Source organism: Protomyctophum parallelum (assembly GCF_964188405.1).
Source record: "Protomyctophum parallelum genome assembly, chromosome: 22".
Classification (NCBI taxonomy): domain Eukaryota; kingdom Metazoa; phylum Chordata; class Actinopteri; order Myctophiformes; family Myctophidae; genus Protomyctophum; species Protomyctophum parallelum.
In genome coordinates, this window is record NC_139714.1 from 22,308,829 (window position 1) to 22,325,574 (window position 16,746).

At 42.8% G+C, this 16,746-nt stretch overlaps 1 protein-coding gene across 1 annotated transcript in view; it reads right to left on the reverse strand.

The window, feature by feature from the left end:
• Nucleotides 1-14,403, reverse strand: part of tmcc3 (transmembrane and coiled-coil domain family 3) — a 40,822-nt gene extending 26,419 nt beyond the window's left edge. The window contains exon 1 of the mRNA XM_083757675.1: nt 14,121-14,403. Coding sequence (XP_083613801.1) covers nt 14,121-14,165 — 45 coding nt within the window. The 5' untranslated portion in view covers nt 14,166-14,403. The remainder of the gene's footprint in view (nt 1-14,120) is intronic.
• Nucleotides 14,404-16,746: the final 2,343 nt, after the last annotated feature.

Here is a 16,746-nt window from a genome sequence, read left to right on the forward strand (position 1 = left end):
AATCTCCAGGTTTTCTTCAGAATATGTATGGCAATTATTTATTATGACACTATGGCACATTAGGAGTCCAACTAGTAGGCTTAGGCAGGCTACTACTAGTGGTCTCAAAAGTTTTATTTGCAAAGACCTCTGAGTGTTCAAAAAGTGTTCAAATGGAACCAAGTGGTTCCATTTGAACACTCTCAGAGTTACAGACCTGTTATTACTTATTCAGGGCTATCTATTTATTTGTTTCTGGTAATATTATTGTCCACTCATTTTGTATGTCCGTGGCAAAAATAATATGTTGACAAAAATGTCCACCACAAGCCAACATGGTGATGACTACTTGGGTAGTATAGGGCAATATGTAGAACATATCCAAAGTTTGAATTGATGTCTGTTAACCTATAATGGTCCAGGCCACAGGGACTGAACACCATAATGTCTCTCATCATGTCTGACTGTCAATGCTATGGAGTCACCCCATGACATAGATGGGTTGGGGGAGGTGGGGGGTGATCGAGCGACTTCTGCTGGACAGGCAGGAGCATGTGTCATAGCCTAGCTGTGACGCTTCCATCACGCTATAGCACACCCATTGTGTTCGAGTGCATGCCTTTTGTCCGACGGGGCATAGGTCCGATCCATTGGTCCCATCGACTACCTACCCCAAACCCTCACCCTAACCATAACTGCATTTTGCATCTTGTGTTGTGCCTATATGACTGTAAACTGCTTGTATCTATTGCCTGCATTTCTGCATCAAGCCGATCATATGTAAAACTTGGTTTTACATTATGAACTCCTGTCTGCTCTTTCCTGCATTTGAAAAACCTGACAATGTCATTAATGATTTACAGTGACAGTCTATATAGCTATAGAGCAGCAGAAAGTAATTAGTTTAGTCAGTGGCTCTGTCATGTGACCATGGCCAGTTGGCAGGTTGTTACACAAGCACATATTAAGTATTCATCCCATCATATCCAGTCCTCCAGTCCCACACCTGAAATCTGTCACCACAAATTTAAACACACCACTCATTTCTTTCTCTAACCCCCACCCCCAAAATATATCAGTGGCCATTCAAAATAAAATAAAGGGGTGACTATGCCCAACCGGTGGTCCGGGGACCACCACTGGTCCTTGAGGGGGTTCCAGCTCCATTGTTAAAACATCTGCATTATTTAATTTACAAGAAGTCTACAACACAATTAGAGAATGTAGAAGAATTGTTATCTGTTGTCTCTCCTATATGCTACCAACATCAATTTTGAAAGAATTGTGGACAAAATCTTATCCAACTACAACAAAATATTCTTTAGTTTTGGGTCTGAGAGGCTAAACGTCATCAAATGGTGGTCCATGGCTCAAATACCAAATAAATCCTTGAAAACCACTGAAATAAAGCAATTTGAGTTAAAGTGCACATAGAGAAAGCAGTGAATGAGTCAGACAGCTGTTAATTGATGTGATGAGTGCGCCTGCTGACATGTTGACACTCTGGGACTCAATGATTTAGCCCACAGGACATAGCACAGTGGAAATGTGAGTGCGCACAGAAAAAGAGCACCATTGCTGAATTTGAATCTCATCCAGTCCGATTAAATCATGTTTCTGTGTGAGTGAGAGAGCCGAGGGTGTTCAGAGTTGATTGCACACACTACATCAAATCCAGAACAAATCTCTGCTTTGATCAATTCTGATTGCCCAACACATTTCCAGTCCATATTGGTTATTTTATTAATTTGTCAATAACTATGTGTGTGTGACTCTCAGAAAGAAAGATGTGTTAGGAGAGCAAGGCGATTCAGAATTAAATGAGCTGGCACTGTTTTTCCACATTTAATTGATCTGGCATAGAAAGGCTGTGTGCTTGCAGAGTGTGTCTTCAGGCTTCTGCACAGTGCACACATAATTAAAGGGAGCTGCAGCTCATTACTTGTCGAGTTGTAGCTACGCAGCAGCATCATGTTTGAAGTAAAGCCTGCCTCTGCCTGCATTGATCCACTTTAAAAATAAATAACACCCCATGGTCAAATACATCCAATATCTGAACTGTAGTGCACACACATACATTATTTACATGTGATGTCACCAGATCAGAAGAATGCCGTTATCCAAGAAAAGCAGAGATGCCATACATTTGAGTTCAATACAATTAGTGTAGTCTCAGAATAGAGCAGGGAGAACGAAGGCCCTGTATTTTATAAATGTTTGCATCATGAAATAAAGCATTTGCAAGTATGTATGCAATGTACGATGATAAGCACAAGACGCCATTGTTCCTCCTTCCCACCAGTAATGTTTGTGATCATTCTGAATGCTTCCTGTGCCACTTCCTGACTCTCTCCAAGCTGTGAACGCAAACTGACCTCAACCATTGCCACATGCTTTCGGAACGCTGGTGCGGGTATGGAATGTTTAGGCGGAGGGTGTGTAATGTTGTTTTAGATGACATGTGGTGCAATTATATAGCGCTTTTTATCCAAGGCGCTTTACAATGATTGTGCATTACATTCATCCACACGCACATTCATACACCGATGGGGAGAGGACCATGCAAGGCACCAACATGCTCACTGGGAGCAATTAGGCGTTCGATGTCGTGCTCAAGGAAACCAATTTTGGGGCAACCCGGGATCAACCTCCTGAGCCACTGCCGCCCTTATTATTAGTCAAACAGGTTCCCAGAACTTCCCACTGGATTCCTCGAAACTGTGTATTGTTGTATATTGTAACGTGACTTCCATGCAAAAAACTACTGACTTCTGTGGTGGGGTGGGGGGTATTGTGCACGTGTGTGTCTGAGAGAGAAAAAGAGAGCACGAGGCACACAGAAAGACGACAGGCACACAAGTCATCGTAATTAGGCCCTTCCATTACTTTGTCGTTGACCCAGACAGGAAGTGACCTCTCATCAGGGCATTGTCTGTTCAGATTGTGTCTTCTTCATTTCCTTGTTCCTTACAACATGTTCCTACTCAGACACACACCACTTTAATTAAAATCAGTATAGCGTGTGTGTTACTGGCTGTGGTGCCCAGCTGTAAGTACGACTCTTAGGCCGATCTCAAGGGGGAGACAAGACAGGAACCAATATCTCCGAAAATAAGAGGATGATAACACAATTATCAGATAATCAAATCAGGGATATTTAATGTTTCATCGTGGAGGGATGTGCGTGTCTTGAATCAGATAGAATATGCATTATCTTGGATAACAGAGACAACTATAAGATTGTGTTATACGTTCTTTCTTTTATTTTATTGGGATACATGATAGGTGCATTAAATATTCAGAAGTCGGATGGAATCTGAACACTGAATCCATACCCTAACTACACAAAACCCATGTCAAAACTTAACCATACGGACACACTGCCTAACCTTAACTCACCTGAATCAATTTAAAAGCCAAACCCACACCCAAACATAACCACACTAAGAGACGGGCTGTATTTTGCGTGTCTTAAGTACCAGGTCTTATTCCCTAACTTGAGTAAACTAAAGACCTGGAGGCGTGATCAATGCCATTTGGCTATTCTGAGTGGCCAAAGAGCATTGATCACGCCTCCAGATCTTTAGTTTACTCAAGTTAGGGAATAAGACAGCAAGGGCAGAATCCATTTGTACCGGCCGACTGGCCGGCCAGACACGCAAAATACAACCTGTGACTCATGATACAGGTACAAGCTAGCCTGGCTACGCGAGAGGCTTCATCTGCCTTTGCAATGCATATCGCGGTACAAGCAGTCTTAGCAGTGAAATGTTGGTGGGAGATATTCCACAGAGACTGCTGCTAACACAATACAATATAACTTTATAAGAAGATGAAGTGATACTGGATAAGAAGTATCGTAATGTTACTGGATGTAATATAATGAAGCAGTAAGCATATATGTATATCTAACACTACAGCAGTCAAATTTGACAACAAGCAGAAGTTGTCTATTAAGCTGTCATGACATGTAAGTAAGTAAGTAAGTAAGTACATTTTATTTATAGAGCACCTTTCGAAACAATGTTACAAAGTTCTGTACAACAAGGTAAAACAATCATGTTAAAACAAGGGCATGAAACAAACAATAGAAGGTAAAACATTAAAATGCAAATAAATCAAGTAAAAAAATATCATAAAATAAAGTGCTGACGAAATAAATGTAAATGTACATTGTGCAAGTAATACTTTGAGGATTCTTACATTATTATTGTTTTATTCTTTGACCATGTCTCCAAACTGAGGGCTCTGACCCTAGGAAATAACTCTTTCCCAGCAGTGAGCCCTGAGCTATAAGACATCTTTCCATTTAACATCAAATAATTATGCCCTACTAAAGCACACAATGTTGTATGTCCTGCAGGGACAGGAGAGCTTTGTTTTTCTAAAGGTTGCTTTTTTATGTACCTGTGCACAGGATCTAACGATAAATACAAACTTGAACCATCTAAGGGTCCACCTACTGTCCCCCTGTAGGTGGTTGGGAACCCATTCGGTAAAAAGAAGAACATCTAATTTGAGAGATTAAAGTGGTAGAGATTATTCAGCCATTGGAAGTTTTGAAACCACCACTCTCTTATGTCATTTGATTGGTTCACATCATGGTTATAGCTAAGACGTTGGTTCAGGTTAGGCAGTGTTAAGACCCTTGTAGAAAAAAGACATATTTCACCACTGCTGAGCCATGAACTGTCTGAATTGGGACAGAGCCAAAACTCTACAACTGTGCATCCTGTTGGCCGTTTCTCAATGACTAGTGCACAGACGTTGTGGATGATTTTCTTGATTTTTATTGCATAACCGGCCGACATACGTCCAGTGGTGGAAAGTACATTTACTTTAGTACTAAAGTACAATTTTGAGGTATTTCTACTTTACTTTCCAATTGTTTTACTTTTACTACACTACATTTCAGTAACACAAAATAATAATAATAGAAAAACACTTTTATGCCGTGTTACTTTATATTTGATGTATCCTGTAGCCTATGAGAGGTTTCTAATATAATTTCTTAATATAATTAATCGCAAAACAAGAGCATAATATACAGTAGCCATACCAATTACATGGAAACAAGCATGCACAGAAAGACCAGAATGAACTTCAATCCGAATGAGTGTTTACATGAGTCCACAATTGTTTCAATAGGATTTAAAAATGGAATAAACCGGTCAGTTACATCAGATCTAAGTTTAAATCAGATTGACCATTTTCATTCCGATTTAAGTTTTTGTAGGTGTTTACATGAGAACTTTTAATAGGATTTAACTTTTATTCTGAATGAAAAGGGGATTTAACTGTCCATGTAAACGTAGCCAATCACACTCCTTCCTTTCCCCACAAATTATTATATTACAAGTGATTGCTTGTGCCAGCTATCATATCCTTGCCTATGTCATTCATCTTCCACTCCTGTCATTTTAATTAAAAGACTTCCCACATGTCCTCTCGGCTCATATTCGGAATCTCTGAATGCCCCCATTTTTATCAAGTTTAGGCCTTAAGGCTTAAGTAATTATAGTGGCCGAATAAAAAGATAAAATTATATTAATTAAACAGATCAAGGCAGGAAAGAGACAGTTTGAGCACATTTGCCACAAAACCAAAAGATAGTTGTGAGTAGGGCAACAAAATCGTCAGCTACAGACCTGCTCAACACATTTAGAGGACACCACACCACTGGACAACATCAATACCATACAGCCAAAATTACAGCATAACTTAAAGCAGAACAGTGTTCTTCCCGTGTTTTAATAAGGCAAGGATCTTTCAGCTGGACAGCAGAGATCCAGAAGGGGTAGAAAGCTTTCCCCACACTCACGTCTCTCTCTTAATTCCCTCATGATCACTACATGGCTAAATAAATGTTCCCCTCTCCCATTTCTACATAACCCCACCCACCCCTCTCTCTTTTATGGCTCAACATAATTTATTTTTGTGTGGGGTAAAGAGACCCACACAAACTCAGGTTCCCCCTCCCTAAATCCATCAGTGTCTTTTGTCAGTGCCCAGCAGGGGAACTAAATCAGGGACACATGAATGGGCACACTGGACATGAATGGTGGTGGTTCGGTTCTATGGGGCACTGGTGGTAAATTTACAGTCTGGTGGGAGATAGATATATGAAATTCTGCAGAGGTGTTAATCACTAACGTCACAACAGCGTGAGTTCTTCGGTACATTATACAACCGTCTGCAAAGTCCGACAGGGATATTGACCAATGTTTGTACTGTTTATTAGTTTGTGCCTTGCCTACACAAGTCTTGCCACTTTATTACAGCGGTCTGAGACGATGAAACTGACTGAGTTGTTTGTCAGTGTTCGTGTTCAAACATGAGAAACATACACCGTGTGGGTGTTTGTTTTGTAACCAACACATCAAGGATCATACAAGTACGGTACACATCAGAAGATTTAATTCCCAATTACCCGAGTTTATGGATGAACGTGGTTCCAGAGAAGGATGCTGTGATCCTATGCCAGCTCCAGGTGCCTTTTGAAATAATGATCTAAAGGGTCACTTTGTCAAAGAGTGCTGGTGGGGGTAAGTACTGGGATGCCCATACTGTCACCTTCCTCTTTCATCTCTGCATGCGCTCCCAGCCTCTCACGTCACAGCCCAAAACACCAAGCTCGTGGCATTTCAGCTCCTTTGTCCTCCGTGGTCAGAGGTCTATTCTGAGAAAAATATGACAACTATGGAGATATGAGGGGCTACAGAGGGATGAAGTTACAGGGAGAGAGTTGAAGTTGTGACATTAAAGCAAGAGAGAGAGTATAACACATCTGTCTGAGAGTGACGCATCCTTGGCTGCTCTGACATCATCATCACGACCTGATTCACACGTCAATGCAGCAAAAGGAACAAAGCTCACTGCAGGGGTTGACACTAACAGTTGTCCAACTGCCCGCAGCGAGTAAATAAAACATTCAGGAAAGTGGAGTTTGATTTCAGGTTGCCCGACAGGCAAGTGCATCATCATACTATAATTAACCGAATGTCTGAGTGTGTGTCCGTGTGTCTGTGTGTCAGAAACAGTGCCGTAACTCCTTACTGCCTGCACCAATCACTCCCTTTTCACACAGGCATTGACCATATGGAGGGTGTAACGAAGCCCTTTTTTCGATTTGACACATTAATGATTATTAATAAATGTATTAGTCAATTACAAACGCACCTGGGCGCAGTACCCTTCACGGCCACAAGGGGGGGGGGGAAATATCTCACAACGGGTAAGGACTAGTTAAATATAATTGACTATTCATGAAGAACAATGCTACCTTTTTACAACTAGCAGTTGCACTCATTCTGTTTTTCAAAGTGACTGTCGCCACTCAGCAGTTATCACTTGGATTTAGCATTAAGAATTTACTTTTCGGGCAAGTGCCTCTGAGACCTTAATGTCTGTACTGCACCAGATGGAGAGAGAGTTCATTTAATGTAGTATAATTTCCATTTACACGGCAAATGACTCATACTTCATCAAGTATGGAGTGTATAATTGAAGTAGCATTATCGGCGCAGAAATCAAATTCCATGTCGTGATTTATGAAATGTAAATAGAGATCGTGAGTGAGAGGTATAGATCCAATAATAGCCATCACGACACTGACCTTATCAAACCCTAGATAGCCATACATGGAGAAGACTGGATCATCACCTAGATCTGCATATGGAGCCGGCCAGCAACCCTACATCTGACCTCAAACCCTTAGATGTCCGTATATGGAGCTGACCTGTTCTGACATAATTGACATTCCATACAGTATGTAGATTCCCCCCTCCAGTCCTTCCTCTTCGATGTCTCCCTTTTGACTGATACCTGTCCATTGAAAGTCTAGACGGACCTGCCCCAAAGTTATTAGTGCAGCCGCCACGCCCGGCAGCAGGCGAAAACTACAGTTCTCAACAGGCTCGAACATCTGGGCTCTCATCAAACCCTGTACACTCAAGACACTGCCCCCGCTGCCACCCTTAAGCCCTAACCACACCAGAGGGTCGCCATGCAACTCCTTGCAACATGCAACTACTTGCAACCGTTATTCCCAATGGCAGTTGCAAGGACTTGCATTGGTGTGGTTTGCTTTGTTGCAAGGAGTTGCGAGTTGTTGCAAGGAGTTGCAGCTTGTGTAATTAGAATTTTTGACAGGGCCAATTACCAGTTTTGCCGACTTGCTAACGGGGGACCATTTAAAACAAAGGCTGCTTGCAGGGGTTGGTGTGATTTTGGACACGTTGGCTTACTACAAGAGACATTTGCATGCACAGGGTGAGATTGAAATGATTCTAATTACAATTTACACACACGTTCTCATTTCAAAGGCATAATTAAGGGTTTCAATTAACTAATCTTCATAATAGGTAGTTAACAGGTTGACGTGTGTGTTAATATGGGTATTAGGCATGTATATGCGCATTCTGTATGTGTGTATCCAATCCATTCCACTTAATTTATCGGGCACATTTAAGTGCTGTATACACTAGACGGAGGACGACGACGAAGTGAGAGCGTGTTTGTTTAAAGTTCTCTAAACAAACTTTAGAAAGTCCATAGACCTGACACCTGACACATGAAGTCACGTGGGGTTCTGTTTTTTTACATCATTAAAAGTCAATAGACTTGGCTGCCACATGTGTTTTTTTAACATCATTAAAAGTCCATTGACTTAGCCGTCATATGACGTAATTTCCGAAAGCCAAGGTAGCCAAGGAGCAGACATGAGTTTTCACAAACATTCAAATCTTAAACTGAATGCTGTAAGTTACCCTTGCCTGTCATATAACTCTGTTATGCAGAGTCATCACCTGCATAAAAGTGGTAGGAAATGCCATGCTTTAAAAAAAACAAAAAAACACACCCGTGTGAAATGTGGGGCGCTCTTGTCATTGTACATCAATTTATTTTAGCGGGCATTTGACATTGCAACATAAGTAAGGTGGTCCCATATTGGCTAGCGCCCCTTAAAAATCAAACCGAGGGGGAAGTGGCAATCACAGTGACTGCAATTAGAACCAACTGACATAAGTCTGTCAGGTTCCCATGGTAACAAATTACCAGTGGCACAAGTAGGAAAAGGAAAGGTGAATTTGCAATGGCTGCTGACGTGTGCGAGAGGCATCCGCACAATGCAAACGAGCACATTCCCTCAGTTATGTTTTATCAGGTATACAACTTTCCATTCACAAAGCAAATTACTCATACTTGTATTTATTGAAGAAGTAGCATTCTCGGGCTGTGGGGGGGGGGGGGGGGGGGAGAGAGTCAGATCCCGTATTGTGAAATGTACATAAAACATAAGAGAGTGTGAGAGGAGGTATCTAATAGACTATTCTTCCTTCTGACTAGCAGTGCTAGGGGGTGAAGCAAGGAGACGAGACTATAAAGTAAATTTAACAAACACGCTTATTTTTCCCTCTTTCAAAACGGACCAGCTGCAGACAAGGTTATATGCTAAATATACTGTATAATCCACTCACACACACACACACACACACACACACACACACACACACACACACACACACACACACACACACACACACACACACACACACACACACACACACACTTCATTAATCTTGAGGGTTGACTGAGAACAAATACTTAACATATTTGGATCACTGTTATTTAGACATCCCCCCCTCCCACACACACGCACGCACTTTTAGACAGAAGGATAATACAGTACACCTCCTGATTCTAATTACAACGTACACACACCCTGTCTCATTTCAAACCTACAATTAAGGTTTTCAATGGAATTGGCCATAATGGGTAGTTAACACGTCAACATGTTGACGCGTCGTAAAATGTGCATGTGAATGCATACGCAGGCGCTTTTGTGTACAACAAATTGAGCCATTTGCCCGTGACATAAAACATTTGGGAGAGAAATGGAAATGAAATGGAAGGTTGTTTTTACAGTGACTGCCGACACATGGCGGGTAACGTGCGCACATGGACAATTAGACCGAGAGAGAAACGGAATGAATGTAGAAAAACCACTCTCTCTCTCTCTCTCTCTAGTCTCTAATGGTGTGGGGCAGGAGGGGCTGTGGTCCAGCTAGGGTCAGGGATCATCATCCTCAATGCCGGGGAATCCTACACACCGGGGAGCACACACAGGTTTGAAGTTTCCAAGTCTAATTGGGAGCGATGGAGCGAGACGGAGGTCGCTGTGACAGCAGATTGTGTATCGCCCGACCAGAGCGTAGAGCAGTGGACCCCTGGGGGTCCCCGGACCCCACTTTGGGACGTAGAGCAGCTGCTCCACTGGGCCTGTTGGGGAAGGATCTGGGAAGGCCAGCGTTGACCTCATTAATACTGTAAGGTCACGAGGCTCCCACACTGTGATGCTCCAGCACTGGTTAGCCAACATTTCAGTCCAAGAAGACCCAAAAGAGAAATTAGACGCGGTTCTGTCGGGCATAGCCATCTAATAGAAGAGTTACGATATTGAGGGGGCGGAAACCGAGCGCTCGAGCGGCGCTGTTCATGGAAATACATTGTTTTCAACGAGGGCGGCACAAATAAGAGCTTTTGTGCAAACATGACAACTGTTTTAAAGTATTGTTCAGTAACAACTAAAGTCTCTTTAATGTTTATGTTGTACTATTAATACAAAACAATATAAAATAAAGGGATTTAAGATCATTAAAGCTGGGCTGTGTAGGCATTTCTGCCTACTTCCAGTCGGTTGTCCCCATTCTCAATAGAAGTCTATGTAGGAGAGCCGCCATTGGACTGGCCCCATGAAGTGAACGCAGTTTGCGTAACTGTCTATATCTAAGGCTCCGTTGCCGTGGAAGCCAAACTAGTGAAAATAGCAGATCTACAAGCTCACAACGCTATTTTCACTTCTTCTTAAACATTTGTTTTCTAATTTATGGAATTTCTTAGATTTTTCTTTTATTTATGCATGGGATTACTTAATAATTAGAATTAATAATTCAAAACAAAATGTAGGAAGGAAACAAATAAATAAATAAAAGGGACCCATAAAAATGGTGTCCGTGACCCACAAATGGGTTTTTGGCAACCAGTGCTCTATCCACAAGTCTCAGACACAAAGAGACAATACATTATCTATTCATTCTACAAAGCAGCAGCACACTAATACAAGCACACAAACCGCCGTATAGAAATGTTGACACATTAAAGCCCAATTCATCACCGAAATGAAATGATGACGCCACGTCGCAAGCTTGAATATCAGTCACATTCGACATGCAACACCGTCGTCATCTCTGTAGGACGAATCAGGCTTTGCGGCCATGATTTCATTATGTTCAAAGTTATTACCACTATTATGGGACACAGTATATACAGTTAGGCTTCACGCCATGATGTCCTCAAAGATACCAACACTATTATGGGATAAACAGACTGTATAGGAACAGGGTAAAGGAAAACAAAGCAAAGATCGAGGCGTGCGATGCATATTATCTAAGACGCCACACTGGTTATCATAGCACCTGTGGTGACTGGTGACCACAGGTAGACTATAAATACATCTAAATGTACATGTGAGTGAATACACCTCCAGGTTCAGTATTGGCACAAAAGCTGCAAGCAAAGAAGGGAGACTGTGTAAGTCTGCTTTCCTTCAGATATAATACTGATATATATTAATTATGGTCCATTCATTCGGCTATTTTCTGGGTTGTGTGGCTGGGCTATTAAGGTTATTTTATCAGGTCAGGCCATTTTCCAATACACCATGATAGAATGGTTTCTGAGAATGGTTAATAACTGGTTTGGCTCCCTTTGCCTGGGCATGGTTTAAACCATTCAGGGTGGGAACCCCTTTTGGTGTTTTAAGCATTATGTTACACACGCCATTGAAAAATAGCAGATCTACAAGCTCATAGTGCGGCACCGAGTGCCACGACAAATCTTTGATATTCTTTCACGGTGAATGTTTGTAACTCAAATCTTTGCTTCTGGGGGGGTCCCTGGAGCAACATATTTTCAGACGGGGGTCCGCGGCCAATTACATATAATTCTGGAGGTCCTTGACATGAAATAGTTTGAGAACGACTAACGACTAATCAGGTCAGGCCCTTTTCCGATGCACCATGATAGAATGGTTTCCAAGAATGGTTAATAACTGGTTTGGCTCCCTTTGTCTGGGCATGGTTTAAACCGGCACAGATGGCCTCAAACGACATGTTATACAGTTAAACATGCAATACTATTGTGGTTCTACCAACTGTGCCACCGTGCCCCTCACCATACACTCTCAGAGTTAAAGCAGCATTCAGTGATTTGGGTGATTTGGAAAGAAAACCCTGGTCCGCCCCGGTAACAAGATGTACACATGCACGCACTACAGTGGGGGGACACGCGACTGGCCAACAGCACGCACACCAAGGCCTGCCCCCACTCGATCATGATTGGTGGAAGGCCCCTCTATATCCTGATTGGATGAATGCTGGGCCACCTAGCCAAAAATGAAACCTACGTTTTTTTGTCCACAGGGGTTTAACTGGGGACAGGTAGGAAGTATACTCATATGGTCAGCACATTCTATAGTAGGGAGGATTATCACTGAATATCTGAATTTACCTTTAAATTAACATTGATTTACAATATAAATTGGGGTCAATTTGGGGGTCCTTCACATGAAAAAGTTTGGGAACCACTGAATTACACAAAAACATGCAGGCATATGGGGAGTGAGACGCAAAGACACACACACACACACACACACACACACACACACACACACACACACACACACACACACACACACACACACACACACACACACACACACACACACACACACACAAACACACACACACACACACAGTGCTCTGCAGGAAGAAGATGATAGAATAGTCTATGCACAGTCAGAAGGGATATTACATGGCTGTGACACTGATGGATATACTGTGAGCGGACAGACAGAGACTCTAATCAGGCCATCTGGCACCCGCAGTCTGATAAAGCAAACCTCACTAACATTCTTTTCTGAAACAAAGAGATAAGAAAAAGGAACGTGTGAGTCGTGAGCCGTCAGTAACGGGTGTGCTTGATCTATACGGTTTATTATAATGACATTCTTTTAGACATTACGTAAGCAGTGAGGTCAAATGACACGCACACACACACACACACACACACACACACACAACCCACTCGGGCATGGTGCAACACGTTTGAAACTGCAATTGACTGTCAAATATCACAACCCTTCCCTGTTCTGGTAAGCTGCTGCTGCAGTTACTGTAAGTTGATGTATCAGCATGTCTGTATACATGTGTATACCAAAACAACATCTCTGATATGCTATGGTTATACATCCTATCCATCTGAAGGAATTCCTTTCAGCCCTCATCATCCATATAATAATATCTTTTATCTTTTAATCCAGTCAACAATCTTATGTTCAGGATGCCATGTCCTGACGACATTGTCATGAGACAGTTCCTGGCATGAGAAAAAGGTAAGGCAACTCAACTGTCAGGAAAGGTGGCTCTTCGTATCTCTCCGAAATAAACAACTCGTGACATGTGACCACCAGGTCAAAGTCTGCACATGAGCAGAAGTTAAGGTGCAGAAGTATATGATGCTGATTGCATGTAACTCTTCAAGGCAATAACCATGTCTTCGTGTCATTCCCCCAAAAAGAGAGCAAAAAGGGCTTCTGCATATATAAACAGAATGATTTAGACCAGTGGTCTTCAACCAGTGGTCCAGGGACCACCAGTGGGCTTTGAGGGGGTTCCAGGTGGTCCCCAGCTAAATGATGGGGAGTTGGTAACCGAATGGACCCTCATAGATCTTTAACTCTTGAGAGCCAATTTATTGTTAAACATCTGCATTACTTCATTTACAAGAAGTCTACACAATTAGAGAATGTAGAAGAATTGTTATTTTGATCAACATTTGCCTGTTCCACTTCCTCCTAATGGTACCAACATCAATACAGCATGGAATTGTGGACAAAATCTTATCCAACGATAAGATCCGAGAGGCTAAACGTCATCAAATGGTGGTCCGTGGCTCAAATGCTGAATAAATAATGGGCCTTGATATGAAACGGGTTGAAAACCTGCACTGTTTTAGACAAACACAAATAAACACAGACAGTGGTGCTTCAGACATTGATAAAGTATTCAAACAAGTGTTACCTCCGTCACATGGATGAGTGGAATGGTGCTGACGTGCTTCCTCATCTCTCCTCTTCCTCAGAGCCTGAGGTCATCAGCCACCTTCATAAGACTCCTCCACGTCAGGGAGCGCTCTTGCTCTGTTTAGGGGCTACCCTCTAAGAGAGTTGTGCGTGTGTGTGTGTGTGTGTGTGAGAGACAGAGAAAGCGCAACCCTGTTGCTGTGTTGTCAGAGGCTTCCCTTCCTGCAAGTGGAGATAAGTGTTAGCTGCCACCTCGCTCAACTCACACCCCACCCCCATACGCTCCCACACCATAACTCCCTGTCCAGAGTTTGAGTACACTTACATCCCATCCTATAATTCCACCTTGTTTCCGACCGACCTAAGCAGTGTTCCCCGGCTGCTCCGCTCTGTACTTTTTCTTAAAGTGCTCTGCCTCCTTTTGCAGCCTGGGGAATTGGGAGGTACCGCCTTATAAGGCATGAAGCTGCCCCGGGGCTGAGCTTTCAGATCCTTATCAGCCACCCTCAGCACTGCCTGGTCCCTGGCTGGCACGCTACACCACGGCAACACCACCACTCAATCATTTACGACCTCCTTGGCCAATCGGGGGAGAGGGGCATTAAGTAAGGTGTCAAGAAGGTACTGAGAAAGACGGGGAGGCGAGGAGGAAAAAGGGAATAAATAAGTCCATGACAGGATACTACAGGAATCTCTTCCCAGACTCCCTGCCTGCAGGGAATACTCTACAGAGCACTCTGACCGCACTGTCCCTCTGCTCTGCCAGATAACAGCCTCTCAGGAACTGTGTTCCTACTCCCACACTAGCTCTGGTCCATAGCTCTAATGCGAAATGAAACGCATTAGAGCTATGGACCAGAGCTACTCCCACACACACAACAAACATCATGTGGATTACCACACACGGGTACTCCTCAATGGTACTTGTACTAAGATCTGGCACATTTGATCAACTCTCTTCCCACAATGAGAGCTGTGTGGGAGTGCTTAGACGCACATGAGGAGTGTGCACTGCACATAGAGGGCACCGCATAATTGGGCTTCTGTTATTGTTACTGCACAATACCTCTGAAAAGGGCTGGAAATCACATGTAGCAACGCAGTCATCTATTAATATATGAAAAGAAGCCAGCCATGAATAATTCAAGATTAAGAAGAGAGGTAAGAGAAGAGAGAGTGAAACACAAGACACTGATGTTAAGGGGAGAAGTCAGAGGGTCAGAGGAGGTTTAGGAGTTGGCAGGTGGCAAGGAGATGCAGTGAAGCAGAATGTTGTACAGAAGAGGTGAGTTCCTATCCAAGATAACCCTCTTCTGCATGTCTCTATTGCCCTGCTGACATCACTAGCAGAGCCGGCTGACACTATTACAGTATAGCATTGTCAACAAAAAAGAGAATGGAGGGGGGCCACAAGAGAGATCATCTCCACTCCGTGTGCACTGTAAAATGAATCAGACTGCGAATGTGATATACTGTATAGAACAAGCCCAAGGCAGTGCAACACAGAAACTACCACTCACAGTAATTGAAAAATGTGGATTGGAGCACAGTAAACCTAAAACTACATTATTTTAAAAGGTATGGACAAAAGAATATACAGCCTTTCCAATGTTAAGTCCCAAATGGTTTCTATAAAGATGGCCATTTAGAAAGCAAAGTGTTTGGCAAATATTTAAATGCTGCTTTAAGAGAATACCAAAGTCCTTTCATGACTTTGGATCATAATGCAACAGGGGTAGCACCACAAAAGGGAAACAATGCCCCCTTTTGGTCACTTCAGAAAATGCAACAACAGGCAAAACAATGGTGCCTCCAGCAAAACAGTGCAAGCCCAGCACAGAACATCCTTCTGCAGCAACTTAGGGCCGATTCATACTCTATATATTACTACTATTTTACCGCTGTTTCGGCGCTGTAGTGCCGAAATGATTTCGACTCGTCAGAAACTTTCAGTAGCACCGAAGAGCCGACATTAGGACAGTACCCGCACCCCCCCCCCCCCGAACCTCAAATGACGTCAAATTGTAGGCTCTACAGCGCCGAACCGACTTTTATTCAGCTCTAAAATAGGAGTATGAATCGGCCCTTAACACAACAGCTAACATACATGAAAACATGTTCGACAAACACAATCTTGGACATGGCTCTGCAATCAATCATTGATCAGGAAATCAAAAGTGTCAACTCACATACATGAAAGTGTCGGTCTAATTTAGGAGTAGTCATCCTCCCTACTGTTGTTGAATTGGTCCAGCAGCCGGACGGTCCTATGGACTACACTCACACTGATGCCTTGAACATCTGACATGGAGTCAGCACTAAAACACCCAGAGCACCTAGGTGTGAAATACTACACGTTGCAACTGTCTCAGCTCAGCATAATCCTACTGAGTGTGTGTGTGTGTGTGTGTGTGTGCGCGACTTACCTTGTACCCTGAACTTCAGGCTCGCTGTAACACAAAGGCTAGAAGAACCTATGGTGACAGTCATAACAAATATATGTTGTGCAAATAAAATAGCAAGAAATCAATCGGTCAGTTATTAACCCATTCTGGACGGGAACGCCTTTTGGGGTTCTGTAGTGTACAGTATGTACTCTATAAAATAAAATAAGGTCAGGATTT